Genomic DNA, 21,734 nt, shown 5'->3' on the forward strand with positions numbered 1-21,734 from the left:
ACTTTTTTGGGTGCACTTTTAGCATGAAAAACACTGTTTAGTAATGTGTTTAGATTCTGTGCCTTGCTTTAAAAGAGAGACTTGGGAAAATTGCCAAGAAACTCCAGTTATGACAAGATATGATCTTGCACTGCTTTTGACCTTTGTGAATGACTACTGAAAAAGCCATTCAGGTTCAAAAAAGTGCCTTGAAGACAATGGTGCCTTTTCTTTTAAACACAATCTCTGAAGTAAGTGGGAATTAATGAGCGACACAGTTTCCTTTTTAGACAAATACTTTATTTATTCAGGCATTAGTTTACTAATTAATAAATCATTAATAGGTCATGTCACCTTGTGATTTACAGTACCGGTAGTCTTTGTTCTGCCCAGCACCTGCAGAACAAGGAAACACTTTATGAGCTTTGGTATTTACACACCATCAATCAATGACAGTTGTATGTAGGTTATGTCAGATAATCTGTCTTCAAAATGTCATCAGAAGTCTAACGCAACATGATCATCACTCAAAACCACAAATCAACCACTCAAGCTAATTTTTCCAGATACTTACTGTGCTGTCACTGCACTGATCTATCCACACATGTACAGCTCCTGTATGAAAAAAACCAAATGGATGAGTGAGCTGTGTTATTTTAGAAAAAAAGAAGAGATCAGACATTTATTGGCAGCTTATATCAGACTGTAAGTTGACTTCATATTCAAATCAGAAGTCTAACGCACTAAAATCATCACCCATGAAGCAAAGGAAAGAGATTTAAATCCTCTTTTTGTTTTTTTCCCCCCTTCCTTCTAAAAAATACTCACCATCACAAAATCATGGCCTTGGCCTGCTGCAAAATCCACCTCCCTTTTGTCCACGTGTGGATGTGCAATCACCACTGCACCACCAATCCGATGTTATCACGACACCAGCCCTGTGTAAATAACAAAATACTGCATGTTGAAGAAAAAACAAAACATTGCATTTGCAGCTTGGTCTCAGCCTACATTCAAAAGAAAGAAAGAAAGAAAGAAAACGCAATCTTACCGTCACATTTTGCGGCCTACTGCTCCAACATGTTAGCTTTTAATACTCTATCTTACTTTTTCCAAGTTTCTGTGAACTTATAATAATCACGTTTCGTCATAATGACTAGAAACTACACATAAACAGCTATTCACATCCATATTTAACGCTAATATTTGCACTCCTCTGCGTGGAGGAAGCATGCTCTCTCCATCCATGCTGCTTTCGGAGGGCGGACTAACCGCAGAACACGACGATGATTTCCCCGGATTCGGTTTAATACCACATCCGGTGTGTGCGTAGCTCTGCTCTGATTGGTCACGCTGACTCCACATCCCCCCCTCCCACCCCCCTCCTTCTCCACTGGTTTGGATATCTATCCCAAAGTCCAACCCCCACGATTTTCATTCCAGGAAGAAGAAGCTGAGCTAAACCAACGCCGTGAGTCTGTGTCTGTCCCTGTCCACCGCCACCGGATCAATGCCGTTCACAACGTTACAACAACCACGTCGATAAAAGATTTCGTAACGTCAGCCTGTGAGACAAATCGTGTTTTCTATGTAGCCGACGGCCGACCGGACCGACTGTCTACCCCGGTTTGAGACCCACAAATCATGGACTGGACGCCGAGCAGCAGCAGCCGCCGCCGGGCCCTGGTGTGGTGGTGGTGGTGCTGCATCCTGGCGCTGCTTTGCTGCGCTGCTTTCCCACAAAAGGTAAGACAGGGCTAGCTGGATAAGCTAGCTTAACTTACTGACAACAGTAGCTCAGAGTTGCTTAGTTACCCGCACCTTTAACTTTAACATAGGTTTCATGCTTTTCTTGCTTCACAGACATATGTACGAGCTAAAAAATATATATATCATTGAGTGGACGTTTTTTAATGTTGGTCTGTGTGTGTGCTGCTGCGTGGTGTTGACTTGTCATGACAGAAGTGGGCTAACGTTAACATTAGCCGGTCTGCTGCTAAAAGCATTGATCTTTATAGGTTTCTCATATATTGTTATTGACTTTTTACCACTGTTGTTGTAGGAACTGGGATATTTTCCACTCTTTTTCTGAGCAACTTTAGCAAATGGACTTTTAATAAATACATCTGTGAGTGGGTCGGTGGGTAAATGCCCCACCATATGTTAGTAGTGTATTGTTTTGGTTTAGGTGCCAGATTCGTGTTTTAATTTTAATCACCACCCACTCCAATTATCTCATAATCATATCAGCAAACTAGTCGATTTAAGAACAAGCCATTTTGTTATTAGCAGTGAAACCAGCCTTACACACATAGCGAGGTGCTGCTGATGCTGTGAGGGTTTGTTGACATGCTAATACACTTCTACTATTGGGATGTTAACCAAACTCCTTATCATTTCACAAGTCTGAACACACATCCTGTGCTTGCAGCAGCAGATGCAGCAGATGCAGCAGCTCTTGAGATAAACATTTAGTATGTTAGAGCTTGTATAGTGCGTGTTGCAAAGGTGGCAAACCAGACAGAACAACGTGATGAGTGGTGTTGATATTAACAGAGGTCTTTGGTGTTGGGCTTCACTATCTCAGACACGTGTAGATCAAATAGTAAACACAGAGGTGCAGGGCAAGAAGATTGTGCTCTTTGTTGATGTCTGATGTAGTTTTTTTTTTAACTAGTACCTATCATCCACACTTATTTATTTTTTTTTACATCCTGAAAGCCCTCTCTCCGATACTGTGTGTGTGTGTGTCTGTGTGTTAGTGTGTGCACCTTCTCTAGTCTTTAATTTCAGAAGCTCCATGTCAATGCAGGGAGTTGTTGTGGTCTGGTTGATTAAATCATGTCCAAACTGTGCCATGCCGGTGCCACCACACACACACACACAGACATCTGTGTTTCTGTGCAAAATGCTGAGTGATGTGGTTTTTTTTACCTTTCAAACTGAGTGAAAAGAGAACGGATTCCACAGAGTTTGTGGCTGGTGCAGAAGTGAGCTAGTTTACTTTCTGAAACCGAGCCAGATCCTTAGAAAGACTTGAGGCAGACCCCATTAGCTAGTAAAGCACTTGAGCTAAGCAACAGATTAAAGCAGCCTTATAATCCCCTATCATGTCTCGGGTTCTTCTCTCTTAGCCTGTTAGATAGTCTGTTGGTGGGGTGGGAGGGGGGGGGGTGACAAATGATCAGCTATCTATAGATAGTGACACAAGAGTGAGAAAAATAGAGATACAAGTGGAAGAAGTTAGTAGTAGTACCATTAGAGGAGTCATTATGTTTCTCTTTACGCTGTCTCTTCTCTTGACAGTTGAGCTACTTTAAAGCAATCTGTTTTTCCATTTGAAGGAGAAATGGCCGTGACTGAAATGTTTTTCCTCTCATGCCCTTCTTCACACAACTGTAGGCTCTTCATAACAATACCAATAGTTTGAATAATATTATACCCAATTAAAGATAAGTTTGTACACTCCGCTGTGGTTTGATCTTTCATCCCTGTGGACATATTTGACTTCTGTCATTTTTTAGCTTCAGATTGATTGAGAAATGATCATTTAGTTTCATGAAAAAGTTGTGATCTTAGCCTATCTTATCACACATACGACAGTAGATTGGCTGTGTGTGCCTGAACGAGGGCCAACACGTGACATCCTACTCACTGAAGCAACACCACGCAGAGAACAACTGATAGTGACTGTGTTGACAAGGGCGGTTGCCAAATGTCCCTCCACTGATCTCTTCTCAACTTTTTAAAACGTGAAGCACATTGAGCAATCACACAGACCCTTTGCCTGATGACACTCTGAAGAAAACAAAACACTGTTGTCTTTACACAGACAGACCTGAAAAGGAAACATCAGGTGGCCTCTTTTACAGTATGCAAGGCTTTTAGACTCATTGATCATAGGGCTGATGAATGCCTCGTTGCTCATGTTTGCTCATTTGCTTAAGAGGAATTCTTTTGTTGACCTTTGTTAACATATTTAAAAGTTGTTGCTACACTTCAGAGGTGATGAGTATTTCTTGGTTCCTGTGTCTGTACCAAAGGAAGCTGCAAACGCTGCTGATTGCTGCAGACGAGCCGTCGGTGGAGTGTTTACGGCAGAAATTAAGCAACAGTTAATTTTGGCCCAGTTAATGCACCATAAAGTCACGACTAGAAGATCTTTCTATCATTATCAGTCTCACCTAGAATTATGAGGATTTTGTCTCTTACATACACTGTTGCCAGGACTTTTATGGCATGATGTGACTAGTTTAGTCTCTGAATCTGATACAGATCACCAATTGACTGTTTCCTGTTTCTGAACATAAGCTGCACAAGCCTGAAAGATTTTGGATTTGCCTCCTCCTCCCCTGCTGCATCTCTGACTGCCACAGACAGTCTGGATAAGACCATCAGTTCACCTGATCATATGCAATACAGACACTTGTTGCTTATTGAGTTTCACTGTGATCTGATGTTCAAAAATGACAACACCTGTGAAAAGTTGCTCCTCAGAAACCTGTTTTTCTTTAGGATGCAATGCAGCTATGTGAACCGTGTCGGGCTTATTTGTAAATACCGCGTACCTAGTCTTTTTAATGAATATCAGCCAGTGCAAATGAACTCTTTACCTTTCTCATCTCCTCTATCAAGAGTCCCAGTGTCTCTCGTATTTACCCAGCTGTTCTTTCTTCTAGGATAAGTGATTTCCTTTTTTTTATATAGCTTTTGCCTAAACTGCAATGCTCCAAGGGTTCCTGCTGAAGAGCTTGTGTTCACTCGATGGGAAAGCTGCCAGTTACAGTCAGTCCTTTTGTTCTGGTTGGTCTGCCATGCAAAAGTCCGTGAAGCCCTGTGACACTGCAGGCCTGCTGCCAGTGATATCATGAGCATTGTAGTAGTCTGCGTTCCTTAAAGCGATGTCTAGCCTCATTGCAGAAGGAAAAGTGAAGACCTCGGAACCTGCCAAGATTTTTGGTTTCGCCCAGTTCTGTTCTTATTATGTAACTCACTTACGCAACACCTAAACCAGTTCTGTGTTCGACATCGACACAGAATAAGGAAATGAGAGGGAATGCCCTGATTTTTCTTCTATTAAGCCTTATAACTCACCTCGGTCACTCTGTGCAGCGGGGCATTTTAATCCCAGTGTCCCAGAGGCCTTAACACTGTAGCATATTCACCATGTGGCTGAATGTCAGGCAGCATCCATCCACCCAAGAAGACTAGGAGACCAACAGATGTTCAGACAGTTATTTGCTTGCGAAACCAAGAGCCCCTGACAGAGGTTATGTGGGGCTGAAAAACAGATCGGTTATGATTCTCCCGGTGCACTTGTGCTCGTGAGTATGTGGACAGCCCAGTGGGAACAGACACAGGTGCACAGCACTGTATTGACTCAAATGCTTGTTGTGCATGTGAGATTACAGCAGGGGTTCTGTAGGCAAATGTGGAAGCACTCGGTTTCTCTCTCTATGAAACTTTCAGTTTATGGGGTTGTTTTGACCTCCTCTGTGTCTGTTTGTCCAGTTATAACTTGCTTGTATTACTATTTTCCCACATTTATGATGAAGAACAGGCAGAGGGAAAGAAGTAAGCATTGTAAAAATGCCCACTCGCTCCTCTCAGACTGTCTGGTGCTGGTCAGAGTTCTTGGGTTTTGCCAGGAAATGCATGCTGTGTGACTAAGAGGAGCCACCCTGAGCGATGGTGATTGCATTTGCTCACCCCGCCACATGCTGAGGCCTGACTTAATAGCTGTGTTGGTTTGTGTTGGTTTGCGTCTGGCGTACTTCAACCACCCTTCCTCCTTATCTCCTCAAAAATGGCTTAATGCTGAGAGGAGTGTGTTGGTAATTATAAACTGGTAATCTCCATTATATGTAGGGGCTATTTGCACTGTCCCCATGGGTCCTGTTCAGGGGGATTAGTCAGGGATGTTGATCAATACCTCTATGGTTCAGCAGAGACTTTCTAGGACTCCTGTGGTAAAAGATGGCAATTTTAGTGGGGCTCCAGGTTTTTTTCATTCCCGAGCTGACTTCATACCCTGTGGGATAACCCAGTAGGAAATTGGTTCAGAAAAGCACAGGTGGAAAAGTTCTTTGTCTCTTTTTTGATGAAGAAGTAAAAGAACTGGTCAGTCTGAGTTCATGTGATCCTCTCTGGTTTAGCGGGCAGTCGCAGCACTCGAACTCCCCCACCGGACCTCTTCCTGCACAGCCGCTGCCAAAAACCATAAGAAGCCCTGTACAGCTCTGGTTATCAAGAGCAGCAGCGTTTTTTGAATTCCATAGTGGGTGAGCAGAGCGGAGCGGAGCGCAGCACACGTTACCCACCACGCCACAACGTTGTTAATTCTGGCGTAAGACAAGTCATGAGGCCAGGTCACGTAGCTGTAGCGTAGTGGTTTTTGGGTTCAGTTGTTTTCACCGGATTATCTTTTGTTTGGTTTTCCATTTCTCTGGTAAGTGTGGGTGTATTGTTTGTCCGGTGCACTGTTTACTTCTGTCATATACTGAACCAGTCATGTCTGGTTATTTTTCACATATTTCTGAGTTATAGCAGCCCACAATTTATAGGGAAGTTGACTCAGTTCATTGCAAAATTAAAAAAAAAGCCTTGTGGTATATGCTGTGTAAGGCACTCACTTTCAGTTCATTGATTTTTTTTCAAGGCCAAGGTAGCACGCTGCTTCCAGAAAAAGGCTAACTACTGTACCAGGGTGATGATGATGATGATGAAACCAGGCTTCTCTCTTTACAATCCTGTCAATTCTGGCACATAGTGGATCATCCTCTGCCAGATTTCTTTATATTAGAGCCGCTGCGTGGATAATTTCAATGCCACACTCTGATTTCAACATATTGGTAATGGTCGGTCCAGGTGTGTGTGAAGATAACTAATGCCCGAGTTGCTGAAGTCATTATTCACAACCCTGATGCAAGTCCACACATTTGAACCTAATGTCTAGATGTAAGAGGGAACATGCATGCTCACTCATGTCTGCTTAGCAATGTCTGAACACGTGCTCATTTACAGGTATAATATAATATATATGTTATACTGATGTTTTTAGCAATGAGTCGAGATGTGTTTTTACAGCACATCTCCTTGGTTTTATGCACTTATTTATTTATTTTATTGCATTGTGTTTCTCCAGGGGTTTTGCAATGCTGGCACGGTTTCTCTCCCTGAAAGCCTGCTCTTTGTGTCCACCCTGGATGGAAACCTGCACGCTGTTAGCAAGAAATCAGGCTCCATCAAATGGACTCTGAAAGAAGGTAAGAGGAGAAGACTGCAAGTCAAGTTTTTGTTTGTGTGCCTGGCTCGAGGTGTGGTTTCTTATTCAGGTTACATCTGCAACAACAAGGCGCTTTTGTGTTGCTGCCACCAGGACTCGGCAATACATCCCTGAATGTGAGAGGGGAGGCTCATGATGGACGTTGCACCATCGTGATTTGGACATGTCTGACTTTTCAGACAAACCGTAGCTACTTTTTATAGGACAGTTGCTAGTTCTGCTGTGTGAGTGTATCTGAACACAGACAAAGTAGCAGACTGATAATGGACTGAAGCCGGCTGACATTAGGCAGAGTGTAAATACGACACAGACACATCATGAATATGCTAATAGGCATTTTACACCACCTAGTGATTTTTAGTGAGTTCCAGCAGGTTTGAGCCGCAGCAGTTGTAGTCCTTCAGTAACACACTCTAATTGTACACTGTCCAGTGTTTTTATTTTTATTTTAGTCATTCATTTATTTTTGAACCATAGCTTTTGCCAAGTTTTTTTATGTGGGGTTAGTAGAATTTCAAAAAAAATCAATATTTTAAGGTATTTCAAATTGGTACATTTTTATATGTACAAACAATGTTTGTGATAACTGATTTAAAAACCAACATTTTTAAAGCAAACCACTCGAAAACATGACACTATAGAATTAAACCTACATCATTACTGTTGTTTCCACCACCATGGAGTAATTCAGACCTATATTTTTAATCATGACATGTGTAGAACCAAAACAAGCTTCATGTTTAACTATAATGCGTGTTGTTCAAACACATTACATCTTGTGTTTAGGCTGTACTTGTAGGAAAAGCTGCGAGATGTTGCTAGGCATGGAAACTTGGTAATCATTAACCGAGAAAGGGGCAAATACAGCCTGTAATCAAGGTCAGAGTGGGCAAGGGTAAGCAGTTTTGCTGTAGTGTCACCTGCACACACACGCATGTACTGTGGTTACCATGTTTAAGTAGACACATGCTATAGACTGACGGGTTACTGGAAAACATGTGCTTAAACAGGCTACACATCGAGTGTTGTTTCTGGAAGTTTATCTCCCCCAGAAGACACCTTGCAGATTCGTCCTGTCTTACATGTACTAGTATATGCTCACATTTTCCACCCTCCATAAAATAAATTGTGGTTGACTAAAGTGGTTTAAGGCTACAAGCCCTGGTTATGTCCGGCCAATGCCCAAATCATTAATAGTCAGAGGCTTAAACTGCTCCTCCGCATCATCTGTTTTACTGGAAGAGCTATTGAATATAAATTTGACCGTTGCCGGACCAGGCTTTGCACACACCTGTTGTTGTGCTCCAGTCAGGCAACTATACACCCACATAATGAGGGGGAAGCAGAAATCTTCTCCCTGCATCCAGACAGTACAGCTCAGCCAACACGCATGTGCTCCCACTGTTTGCTCGTCACTCCCACTGGCGTTGTGTTTGTGTTTCAGCCGCCCAGGCTCAACATCTTCCTATGCAGCGCCCAAAACCATTGTTTTGTAGGAGCGACCCCTGCAATTACATTTAATGAATGTAGATTCTTGGCAAGCACAACAGTCATTGACCAACCTAAGATAACCTCCCCACCACCACCACTACTTGCTGTTGTTGACCCCTACAGGCACCCCCACGGAGTTTGGCAGCATCTGGCCCACGCCCTGTATGTTCACACTGCAGGGAGGTGTGTGTTTGTCAAGTAGCAATGAGGGTTTGGGCTTGATGTTTTAACCCCGAAGCTCAAAGACACATATTATTTTATCTTTCTTCAGCTTAAAGAACCACACTGGTCATTTAAACTTGTACATAATGACTGACCCCCCTTCCCCAGGTAGCTAGTAGTTGTTATTCGTGCCACATAGTATGGCAATCAACTTGCAGAGACCATAAACATGATTGTAGTTGTAATCTAGTACAGTCATAATGCACTGGATCATAATCACAGTGAAAGTAAAGTATGAACTCGTAAAAAAAAAAGAGCCTGCACTTCCCACACAACACAGAAGTAATGTGGCTTTGCCAAAAAAAGTAAATATGACTTGATAATGATTAATCTCTAAAAGTTTCAAATTGTGTGTCATTCTCTGGTGAATGGGGGCTAATAGCTGCCCAGAGGGTAGAATCATTTTATTTTCTGGTGCACTTGGGAGGAAAATGGGAGGCAATGAAATGTATGAAACATTTAGTAAATGGGCTTAAATATGCAAAAACATGATGTTCTGTTAATCATCAGTCCCTTTAGGCCATTTCAGACGGGAGATGTATAAATGTTGCAATGCTCTTTGCTTCAACTGCCATCTCCGATATTTAAATCTGATCAAAGATATATATATATATATATTTTACTGTAGCTTGATAATAGTCAAATGTGGCTCCTGCTTTTTTGAGTCTGTTGTACTAATACTAAGTGTAAATAATAGTTTCCTCTAAGAACCTGTGTGACTATCTGATCTCTTGAAACAATCTTTTTTTTTTTGTTCCCATGATTTTTGCATGTTTGACTTATTCACAGAACGCCGTTAGCTTAAAATGTCTGTTTGCCTTTCATGTTTGCCACGAGGAATCTGTTTTCACTTGGACTTCGTGTCCCGCGTGGTTGAATGTCACCGGTCTTCATGTCATTCTCTTTCACAACGGCTAATAGCCACAGTTTTCATTCTTTGTTAATATTCTTGTCTATCTTGACTTACATCTCTCCTTTCTGCTCCTCACAGATCCAGTTCTTCAGGTCCCTACCCACTTGGCAGAGTACGTACCATTGACTGTTTTTTCTGCATGAGAACACGCGTTGTCTATTCTTATGTGTTACACTTGTAAGAAAAGGAGATGAGTGCAGACCTGTTGGGCTGGTTCTGTCTGCCAGCCAGGCTACTTGCTTTATTAATGTCCATCTGCCAGACACGAGATGTGATGCTGTTTCTTCTTCACTCTTTCCACCAGACCAGCTTTTCTGCCTGACCCAAATGATGGCAGCCTGTACTCTCTGGGAAGGAAGAACAACGAAGGCCTCACAGTAAGAGGAAATAACTAAATCACAAATTCAGATCTCCCCTCTTTTTTTAGTAAGAAACACTCAGGGGAACTTCAGTTCCCTGTTCTAGAGAAAGAAAAACACATCCTCTCATGACATATGTGTATGTCAGTCACTAATTCAACCTCATTCTGAACCTACACATATATCAGGGTATCCGTGGGGTCTTGAAAAGTATTAAAAGGTGATAAATCAATTTTTGGAAAATTAAGACCCTTAAAAAGTATTAAAAAGTCTTTTCACGACTTTATAAAGTCTTACATTTTGAAGGTATTTTTTTCTGAATTAGCTGTCCAAGAGTTTGAGTCCTAAAAAACATTGTAAAAGTGTTTGAATTTATTCATTTTATTAAAAAACAAAGATGAACCAGTACATAAAAAAAGAAAAGAAGATTGTTGTTTTTGTTTTTTGAGAGTGGAGCAATGTTTTTTTAAATTTGTTTTAATAAACTTTGCCTTTTATTTATTATCCTAGCCTATTTTGAATTCTGTTGTATCATAGTGGTCTATATAGTCTTTATCACAAACTAAAACTGTTACATTAAAAGTGTCACTGAGTGTTACAGCTTGAAGTGGCGGTGAGGTATTGAAAAATATTGAGAAGGTCTTGGAAAAAGTCTTAAAAAGGTTTTAAAATGAACTTCAAGATTCCTGTATATACCCTGTATATGTAAGACACACAGAATGTCACGTATGGCTAATGTTGATTCATTGTTCTCAAACAGAAATTGCCTTTCACTATCCCTGAGTTGGTCCAAGCGTCTCCCTGTCGCAGTTCTGATGGGATCCTTTACATGGGTAAGGCCTGTTCTCAAATACAGACAAAGCCTCTTGACTTCACACATTGCTCTTGTATTACTGAACACTTGCATTTGAACTATTTGACCATGAGATTGAACTGAATTGTTCTCATGATTTTCCATACCCATAAGAGTGTGCAATCTATGTCCCAGCTCACCTAAATGAGCAGGTGTTATCTGGACTGGAATATGTTACAGTACCTTTCTTTTCCACGTAAACCTGTGGCGGTAGGCCGTGCCCTTTTGAATTTACAACGGCTGGCAGAGGATAGTAACTGTGTCATTGTTTAAAAGGGAAGCAAGTGACATTTGCCTCCCCACAGTCATTATCAGTGAAGCTTTTGTTTTCATTTAACCGACTCTGCTGCCAGTACAAAGTATATTACAGATGCAAAGGTCTGAAAATGCTACGGGCTTCAAGTCTCGCATGTTACTCTCAATCTGTCCTCCTTTTGAATCAAAGAGTGCGTGTCCTAATTTATGATTTCTTAATTCATCTACAATGATTCATGGTTAAGCTGTTATTGCCTCTCCTCCCACTGACATAACAGGAGAGGTGGCAGCACAAAGATACCATAGGGCTGCTCCATTAATTATAGAACGACAACAGCCATGGTTGTAATGGTTAAATGGCTGCTTGTTCTTTTGCTCGACTGGGCTTGCACACTGTGCTCCTTCTGGGCAAAATATATCTCAAAGGGTTCGTTGGATTGTTGATTTGTATATGGTGTGCATGAGGAGTGGACAAATGTAGCAGCAATACAAAAACAGTATGTAGAGACAGAATTGATAACATTATGAAACTGAAATAGTTGAACGTTTGCAACGAACAATATAAATGCTGTATTCATGGCAGAAGGAGCTCACTTTTTCTGTGTGTATCCATCTCTGTGATCATAAACAGGTAAGAAGCAGGACTTGTGGTATGTGGTGGACCTACTGACTGGTGAGAAACAGCAGACCCTGACCTCCTCCTTTGCTGAGATGCTGTGTCCCTCGTCATCTCTTCTTTATCTTGGACGCACAGGTAAAAACAAAAATCAAGACACACAAGTTCGGCTCTTTTTTTTTTCAACCCATCCCAATCAATTGTTATTTTAATCCGTCCAGTCAACAGGTTTATTTGTCTCGTTTGCTAAAGACTGTGGCAAACCCGTATTTACCTCCCACTCATCCTATTACTACCCCTGCCCCACCCTCATTACAACCGCCAGCTCCTGATCTGTCCCTGTAGCACTTAAAGTCTAAAAAAGGTGGAATGGTAATTGTAGCCCTGCACATTGAATACTTTGTTCAACGTGACTTGGTGTCAAGTCAAACTCACTTTGTCACCCAACAGGTTATAGGCTGGATTTTGTATCACAGTATCCCCACATATTGTGTTCTTTGAATCACACCTTTTGGAGCAGAAGAAATTGAACACCCCTTTGCATTTACCTCCAGAAATGGATACTCAAGCCTGGCTTTTGTGTACGTTATGCAAGGAAAGGAAAGGAAAGGAAAGGAAAGGAAAGGAAAGGAGTACTACTATCTTTTTTGTTTCCCTGTGTGGATAAGTTGCTGTTGTTGTATCTCCCTGTTAGAGTACACCATCACCATGTATGACACCAAGAGCAGGGAGCTGCGCTGGAATGCCACCTATTCTGACTACGCCTCGACCCTTCCTGATGATGACACCAAATACAGTAAGACTCCTGCACACTTCTTCTGGCTTGTTTGGAGCTTTCTGACAGACTAGTGCTATCAATCAATCAATCAATTTGTTTATTTCGGGCATGTCAATTTAAATCATCATCATCACACTTCATCTTAGTTCAAATAATACAATACACATGGCCGAAAGGGAAAGCGGGAGAAGCAAAAGCTTATCTAGTCCCGCCCTCATTACCCACAGAATAAAAATCTTTATCATAATCTTTTCTTTTCTTTTCTTTTTGCTTTTTTTTTTTTTACATTTTGATATAACATTCTTTTACTTATGACATTTTGACATCACATGTTATAGCAGTAGGTGGTATACAGATCATATCATAATCTTTTCTTTTCTTTTTGCTTTTTTACATTTTGATATAACATTCTTTTACTTATCCCATATCCTCTCTTTGGTCGCCCACAGAGATGGCTCATTTCGTGTCCAACGGCGACGGCCTCGTGGTTACTGTGGATAACGAATCTGGAGACGTCCAGTGGGTTCAGAACTACAACTCTCCGGTGGTGGCCATGTACATTTGGCAGCGCGAGGGCCTCCGCAAAGTTGCGCATACTAACGTGGCCGTGGAAACCCTGCGGTACCTCACGTTCATGTCCGGAGAGGTCGGCCGCATCACCCAGTGGAAATACCCATTTCCCAAAGAGAAGAAACCCAAGAATAAGTTCATGTAAGAAGACTGAGAGTGATGACTGACTGACCTCACTACTTTTGTAGCCCTTTATTTTAATGATTGTTAGTATTTAATCATTTTTCATGTGTGTGATCAGCTAAATGTTTCAAAAAGATTTGGTTTTTAATCTTATTTGTACTCTTGAATACCATTCAGAGAGCAATGATTGGCCAATAGTTAAGTGAAACATGTTGTAACCTTCAGTGTCAGGATAAATGTTAGATTGCTTAATGTGGGGATTGAGTCTCGACATGTAATAATATCTAACAAATGGATGTTGAACGGGGCTGATTTCAGCTCTAGTTTTATGCAGAACTACAGCTTTCTTTTTATATGTTGTGTTCACACCTGCTTGTGCTGAAAATGACAAAGCGGACTTTCAGTGGTTGATTGTGAAAGTTTTGCCCTTTTTTTTTTAGAGATGTGATGGAGAACTATGAAAATTCCTCTGAATTTTAAATGAGTAATGACAGACATACCCCTGCTCATTTTTTAGAAGTATCACTGTTGTACATGAAACTTGGTGCGAGGTATTTCTACGATTAAACAAGCAGTAGTTTGACTGTTTGACTTGTTCTCTTCCAGGGCCACGCTGTACGTGGGTAAATACTCCACCAGTCTGTACGCCTCTCCCTCGCTGGTGCATGATGGAGTCACTGTGGTGGTGAGGACAGTTTCTGTATATTTTCATTTACATTCCTTTTCATTTGGACATAAACATAAAACATATAGGTTTATTTAAAGTTGTTAGTTTTGTACTCCCTTACGTTCTCTTTTTGGTGAATGTACAACCTTGTTTTGTGGTTTCTCAGTTACTCTTCCCTTTTGGTGAGTGGTTTTCCAGGTGTGCCAGTGAGTGTGCTGGCATACATCCTGCCTGTTCCAGTTGTGTCATAGCTTGCCCCAGCTGAAGTCATTTTTTTTTACTGCTCCTAGAAAAATATTGTTTTTTCTTATGTAATCCTGTGACACAGTTGAAAGGGAATTCATCCCAACTCCTCCTTACATGTTTGTATGTGTCCACAGCCTCGTGGCAGCACTTTCCCCATGCTGGAGGGTCCCGACAGCCAGGAGACTGAAGAGGACAAGGAGTGTGTCATCACACCCAGCACCAGTGTCAAGTTCAATTCTGCACTTCGAGAACAGAACCGCATCAACTTCATGAGGAACTATCTACTCCTAATTGGTAACCAGGCAGTTATAGGATGAATCTTTACTTTCACCTCATGCACAGAGGTTTGATATTAAGAAAGACTTTGATAAAAACGAATATCACTGAGAGCTGACTCTCATTGCTGGCCCTGAATGGTCTCCAAGTGACTGGTAGACTAAGACTGCCCCCTGCTGGATGATAAAGTGAAGTCCTGAATATAAATGAAACAATATAATACAGTATTCTTGCCATACACTATCACAACTGCAACAAGTCTTTGGATCAGATTCTGCTGTTCGTGATGATAAAGCACGTTATTGAAAAGTTCACTTTTTCAGGTCATCATGAGACGCCCCCCGAGGCTCATACAAAGATCCTGGAGAGGTTTCCTGAAAGCTTCCCTCGCAATCAAGGCAACGTCATCCCACCCACCACCGACAAGAAAGTAGAGGAGGTCAGTGTGTGATTGTCAGAAGTGTTTACAGATATATCCAAGCGTCTGCACAGGTTTTCTCACCCCCCCTCCCTCTCAACTTGTCACAGAAGGTGAATGATAGTGGTATGGATGACGGCCCCCCTTCTCCTCGGACTGAAACATCGATCCAAGAACCCGGCTCCAGTGGTCGCACCATGCGCCCAGAGGCTCCTGTGGACTCGATGCTCAAAGACATGGCCACAATCATCTTCTCCACTTTCTTACTGGCTGGATGGGTGGCCTTTGTGATTACCTACCCCAAAGTAAGTCTAATACCAACCCCCTACATACCTACTACTATTGAATCTTGGCGCATGTAAACCGGTGCCCATTCTAATCCTGCAGTGAAAGCCTAAGCATAAGAAATGGTATCGGAAAGTATCGAAATTCAAGAGAATACTTCTTTATCTGACATTTAAAGAGGAACTAAGCAGGATTTCTCCCGTGGCCATGCTACATTTTTGCCTTAATTAAAAAGTTCTGGAGTAATTGTGATCGTTAACTACAGTACATGACTTGTGACTTATTACAAGTGAGAACGGAGGCTCTCTGCCTTTACCTGGCGTCTCAAGGCTGAAAATCAACCTTGCAACATCAGTGTAGTTACTCGGTCGCCGCCCCGGTGTCCCAGCTCTCGTCTCTGCACCCCGCGACACAAACGCACTCTGTAACCCCTAATCTTTTGTTTATGACGGTTAAGACTACACAAACACACACGTTGTAACATTGTATGTGTTATGTAACGTTATCCACCGCTCCATTTATTGATTTTTTTTTGGACATAAAGTTGTATTGTTTTTGTAAACAAATGCACATGGCTGAGAGCAGCGCGGAAAAGCAAGCAGACTTGCATAATTCCACTTTAAATACAGTACAATAATGGGTACTATTACTACAAGTTTTTACGACAGTGTAAATATGCACTCTGAAACTGTAGGGGGAGCTCTGTAGAGGAAAAAAGCGACCAAAACAGCAAAAAAGCTACCGACATGTATACTTCCCCTTTAAATTCTACTTACCTGCTTCCGTCCAAAGGGAGAAACAAGACCTTTAGTCTAAAATAGCTTCAAGTCAACAATAAGTACCGACGTGTTCAGCCAAAGAGTTAACTAAAAGTTCACAAAGTCATAGTTGTTATTTGGTGTCCTCTCCTGCCGCAGAGCGTCCACAAGCAGCAGCAGCTGCAGCACCAGGAGTTCCAGAGACAGATGGAGGAGAGGTTGGAGCTGCTCCAGAGGCAGCAGCCGTTTCCCTCTGCAGACGTGGGTCTGACGCTGGGACTGGTCCCGGACAGCGACTACCTGGAGGTGGCCCGCACTCGCTCTGAATGCTCAGACCACAGCAGCCCCAACGTAACCCCCCGCGCCTCCAACCACTCTAACCTGTCTGTGTCTGAGTTGGGAAGTTCGGCCAATGAGCACGAAGATGGAGGTAGGGATAAAGAGACATGGAGATTACATTTACATTGATTGGTTTTAGGCTGCTCTAGACTTAAGTCTTAAGACTTAAAATCCTGTATTTCTGTTTTCAGAGGAGGACTCCAGTGTTGTCCGTGTGGGCAACATAACTTTCCATCCCAAAGAGGTCTTGGGTCATGGTGCTGAGGGCACCATTGTCTACAAGTAAGTCCGAACAGCCAGTATACAACTACTTATACAGAGTTAGTTGAGTGCAGAATAAATGTGACTTTATTACAATGTTGTTTCTCCACAAGGGGTCAGTTTGACAACCGTCCGGTGGCAGTGAAGAGGATTCTCCCAGAATGCTTCAGCTTTGCAGACAGAGAAGTTCAGCTGCTGAGGGAGTCAGATGAGCATCCAAATGTCATCCGTTATTTCTGCACGGAGAGAGACCGTCAGTTCCAGTATATCGCCATCGAGCTGTGTGCTGCTTCGCTCCAGGAGGTGATAAATGGCTCATCATTATTTAAGCACTTATTTGAAGTCTGGGAAAGGTTGAAAGTTAATTAGGTTGATTGCATGATGTGGCATTGATGTAGAGTTGTGCTATAAGTAAAGAAAGGAGACCAAATTTACTATCACCATTCACTGAACAGAAAAAACACTACAAGAAAACATTCCCATGCTAATTGAATTCAGTGTCAGGGCTTCACTGATGGCTGTTGTTCATGTTCTAGTATGTGGAGAGAAAAGACTTCAACCGTCATGGACTGGAACCTGTTATGCTGCTTCAACAGACAATGTCAGGACTAGCCCATCTGCACTCTCTGAATATAGGTATTGTATTCATCTTTAAAAACAAGGTCACATGTCGCACTATTGGTCACGTTGCTTTTAGCTACACCACTGAAATAACTGATGGCTTGTTTTTCTCCTCTCCCCTTTATCCTCACAGTCCACAGAGACTTGAAACCCCACAACATCCTGGTGTCCATGCCCAACGCCCATGGTCGTGTCCGGGCCATGATTTCAGACTTTGGCTTGTGTAAGAAACTAGCAGCAGGCCGCCACAGCTTCAGTAGAAGGTCTGGGGTGCCAGGCACCGAGGGCTGGATCGCCCCCGAGGTTCTCAGTGAGGACTGCAAAGACAATCCAGTGAGTCTGATCAATAGGGGAATACATAACTTGATTCTGAATACAAACGCTGGGTGAAATGTTCTGTTTTAAATCCAATTCTTTAACTATTTCTAAACTTTCTACTTCTTTCCCTTGTAGACCTGCGCTGTTGATATCTTCTCTGCTGGTTGTGTGTTTTACTACGTGGTGTCTCAGGGCAGTCACCCTTTCGGCAAATCTCTGCAGAGGCAAGCAAACATCCTACTGGGCACACACAACCTCGATCATCTGCAAACTGACAAACACGGTGAGGACCACACTTCCTGCCTCTGATCAAGTCCAGATATGAGTTTGTGATTGGTTGTTAGAAGTATTTTTGCTACAGATGTGAAGCCTGCAATCTGTTGGTTAAAATAAATATTTGACTTCTTGAAAATGATTTTACAGGGGATATTGTTGCAAGAGATCTAATAGAGCAGATGTTGAGCATGGAGCCTCACCGGAGGCCTTCAGCTGAGAGTGTTCTCAAACACCCTTTCTTCTGGAGCCTGGAGAAGGAGCTGCAGTTCTTTCAGGTTGCAATTACTTCTTGACAATTTCACTACTTATTGTAAAGGTCATATTTTTAGGTTGGCCGTGATGTTGTTTAACCTTTCGCTTATATAAACCAGATGTTAGTGAACCTGTGTACTGTATATCCTCACTCGGGCATCTTCAAAATAGTATAAAGGGTATTCAGCATGCAATTTTTTGTTGATAGGTGCGTAAAATGATTTGGACAGAAATGCCAGAGTTTTGTATTAAATTATGTCAGGAGCTGATTCTGTTCAGTTTGACAGTCTACATACTTAGAGAATGTGTTAAAATCTTCTGCTTTTGTTGATGAGACAAATCTGACCTACAGAACTCATTAATGATTCAAATTCTAGCACAGCACAATGTCTTTCATGTCTTTTTTTTTGTGATAACAAGACTGCAGAACATCTGCCCGGCATATTAGTTGAAATTCACACTTGTTATTTATTTGTGACTTCTTACAGGATGTCAGCGACAGAATAGAAAAGGAACCGCTGGACGGACCAATCGTGAGACAGCTGGAGAGAGGAGGCAGGGCTGTTGTCAAGGGTGACTGGAGAGAGCACATCACAGTGCCACTGCAGACAGGTATTGAGCTGCCCTTAAACTTTCACAGCCTATCAAATACAAGCACCGGGAGCCACCTGTTGGAACATGGTCCTGACTCTGGAATAGCTTGAAATGTATTATTTCTCTCATGTTCACTACATGGGTAATTTGGAGCTAGTTAGAAGAAATGCATAGCTACAGGCCTGATGGGCATTCATAGCTGCACTGAACGCTGTATCCTGTCACCAGAAATCATTGCAAATTGTGGTTATGTGTGTCTGCTGCTTCCTGTCTGCATCAGCACCTACCTAAAAACCACTAACCAGCGGTAGTGCTTTTCTTCAGATTTTCTTCAGAGTTGATTGATTGAATAAAGGCAATAGTCTAGACTAGAGAAATTATTTTTGGTTGAAAAGTACAGAATGATAAATGTAAGATTATCATGTAGGTATACAGATGGGGCATTTATTGTAACTTCATTGTATGAAAGCATACTTGTGTTTTTCCTACATTTACAAAATACTAAAACTGGCTAATATACTTTTGATAACATTTTACCAAAGTCATCTCGTGAGATAAATACTCAGCTGTATCCTTTCAGGATTTCCTCTTCAACTGTCCCATTTTCCTTAATGATCAGCAATTCCTTCTGTACTTAATGCTAAGGGGTTTCTCGCTCTCTTTCTTTGGCAGATCTGCGGAAATTCCGGTCCTATAAGGGTGGGTCGGTCAGAGACCTGTTACGTGCAATGAGAAACAAGGTAAGAGAGTTTTCTTGTCATTATAATGAAGTGCTTGGTGTTGATTTAAAAGAGATTTCGACTATCAAGACTGAATGTTTGACTGTCCCGACAGAAACACCATTACCGAGAGTTGCCTGCTGAGGTCCAGGAGACTCTGGGCTCTATTCCTGATGACTTCGTCTCATACTTCACTTCCCGCTTCCCCCACCTGCTGATGCACACCTACCTGGCCATGCGGACCTGTGCACCCGAGAGGCCTTTCCTGCCTTACTACTCCACTGTAGAGCACCTTGCCAGAGCGCAGTCCCAGCACACGCAACCGGGGCCACAAGGACAAAATGAGCCATGCGCTCAGCAAACGCCAACACACACACAACCCCAAGAACCTACACATTCGTCACAACCGGTGCAGGTGTGTCACATTTCACCTGCTGAACCAGTGGCCTCAAAGTCACCAGATGAGCCTGTGCCTGTATCTCCACATTTGCCAGTTCAGACCGTTCAGCCAGCGCTGTCCACACAGACTGACATGCACAGTCACACGGCGAACCCCACATTTGCCCCAGAATCGCCTACAGTTCCTCTTGGGCAAACTGCATCCACTGAAATGCAAACACTGCCAAATCGTCCTGCACTGGACAATGAACCAGTGTGAACTGGAGTCAGCTGGACCACAGCAGCACAGACGGGAGCATTGCCTTAAAGAGTGGACACAAAGTGGGACGCAGTTGCTGAGCTTTGAGCTGGTGAGGACCGGGCCTGCAGTGCCTGGGATCCACGGCCACGCGGAGCAGCTGCACCCCTCTGGATTAAGTGCCTTCTGCTCAACTTGGTTCATATGTCCCCCCGTGGAACCGTCCAAGAGAGTTTTGGTGGACATTTTCTTCATGACGGGCTGAGGAAAGAGATTTTATATTTTATTTTATAAGGGCATGTCCAAAAAAAATGTATGTCCCAAAAAAATATCTGGCCTCTATTGTGGGAAGCGTCTGTATATTGTTGAACATGTGGGTAGTTTTATTGTGCAATGTTGTATTTCTGAGTGAGCCTGTTCACTGCACAGATACTGTATGTATATTTTTGTATAGACTGATTCAATTTGAATTTGGATCATTATTGATGAATCATTTAATGTGGCCGAGGTGCCTTTAAAAAAAAAAAAAAAGGAAGAAAAAAAAGAATATCACTGTGCTGTATGGCTACAGATCTTTATTAATTGACTATGCTAATTGTGCTTGATTCCAGTTAATGCTGCTAGACTGCTCCTCTTTTGTCAATCAAGACTATCGTGCTGACTCGGTAAGAGTGTACTGTTCCAAAAGGTGTTGTTCAGGGTGACATCTGAATTCATTAGATCATTTTATCCTCGTAATTATGTAGTCAAATATGAGCTTAGAGGTCAGGCTGCAGAATGCTTAATGTGTAATAACTTTCAAGGGTGTCAAAGTGAAGATAATGACATGCACAATAAATTTTATTTTTTTATACTAAGCCTGTGTTTGTTGATTTATCTTGGCACATCTCAAAATGGGGATGTGGAACTACAAATAAAGACAGTTCCTAAAAGAAGTGTCTTACTTTTCCCTGAGTAAATAGTTGTATTTACATTGCTGCATGTATATTGCTACAATTCACAGTTGTTTGAGCTGCCTACAGTATCTCACATTAATGGATTTAATATTCAATGTTTTTAAGATGTTAAGTACTACTGTCCAAACTGACTAGTTGACTAGAGTTTAAGGCAACATGCTCTTTTAACATGGGCACCACCACTCAGAACATAAGACCGGCCAGACTCTGAAACATGAGCATTCAGCATATGTCACTCATTTCTGTATGTAGGGCAGTCTAAGGCATGTGTAATATTTGATGATTGAACTTGAATTATACAAGACTGAATTTTATCCTAAGTGATTTTCATCAGTTAACAGTTGCTTTATCTTCCCCCAGGCATAGTGTGACTCACCCTACCTTGCCAAGGTGTAACATTACAGCTGAAGACAATGTAGTACAACAGACAGCAGACTGACCAGAGTGTAGGTAATGCTGACAACATTATTCACATTGCACAACATGAAGGAGCAAGATGACCTGGACTGTATGTTGAACATTTTTATGAAACATGTTTTTATTTTGTGTCACTGAAGTTTACATGATCTGCTTTGGCTTGTCTCTTTAGTGGTAGGCTACTTTATCTCCTACACCCAGCTGGTCTATGTGTGGGTGGGTGGGTGTGGTGGCTCAACAAAGTTTTTAT

The 21,734-nt window shown here is 42.1% G+C and overlaps 1 protein-coding gene and 1 long non-coding RNA gene across 2 annotated transcripts; one reads left to right on the plus strand and one right to left on the minus strand.

Annotated features, from left to right (window-relative positions):
* Positions 1-307: 307 nt before the first annotated feature.
* LOC146982991 (uncharacterized) lies at positions 308-1,247 on the minus strand. Its single transcript, XR_015036350.1, has 4 exons — positions 1,031-1,247; positions 808-917; positions 554-594; positions 308-375 (listed from the first exon to the last, which is right to left on the minus strand). It is a non-coding gene; the product is annotated as an uncharacterized LOC146982991 (long non-coding RNA).
* A 163-nt stretch (positions 1,248-1,410) lies between these two features.
* Positions 1,411-20,968, plus strand: ern1 (endoplasmic reticulum to nucleus signaling 1). Its single transcript, XM_085784313.1, has 22 exons — positions 1,411-1,725; positions 7,124-7,244; positions 9,969-10,002; positions 10,195-10,267; positions 11,010-11,082; positions 11,989-12,111; positions 12,668-12,769; positions 13,201-13,462; positions 14,051-14,129; positions 14,492-14,651; positions 14,957-15,072; positions 15,162-15,356; positions 16,254-16,524; positions 16,625-16,715; positions 16,808-16,997; positions 17,231-17,330; positions 17,449-17,648; positions 17,769-17,916; positions 18,057-18,184; positions 18,650-18,773; positions 19,428-19,495; positions 19,590-20,968. The coding sequence occupies exons 1-22, from the start codon at positions 1,624-1,626 to the stop codon at positions 20,130-20,132; spliced, it is 3,303 nt and encodes a 1,100-aa protein (XP_085640439.1). The 5' UTR covers positions 1,411-1,623; the 3' UTR covers positions 20,133-20,968.
* Positions 20,969-21,734: the final 766 nt, after the last annotated feature.

The sequence above is a fragment of the Trachurus japonicus genome, chromosome 8, assembly GCF_045865225.1.
Source record: "Trachurus japonicus isolate A0001 chromosome 8, Traja_1.0".
Taxonomy (NCBI): Eukaryota; Metazoa; Chordata; class Actinopteri; order Carangiformes; family Carangidae; genus Trachurus; species Trachurus japonicus.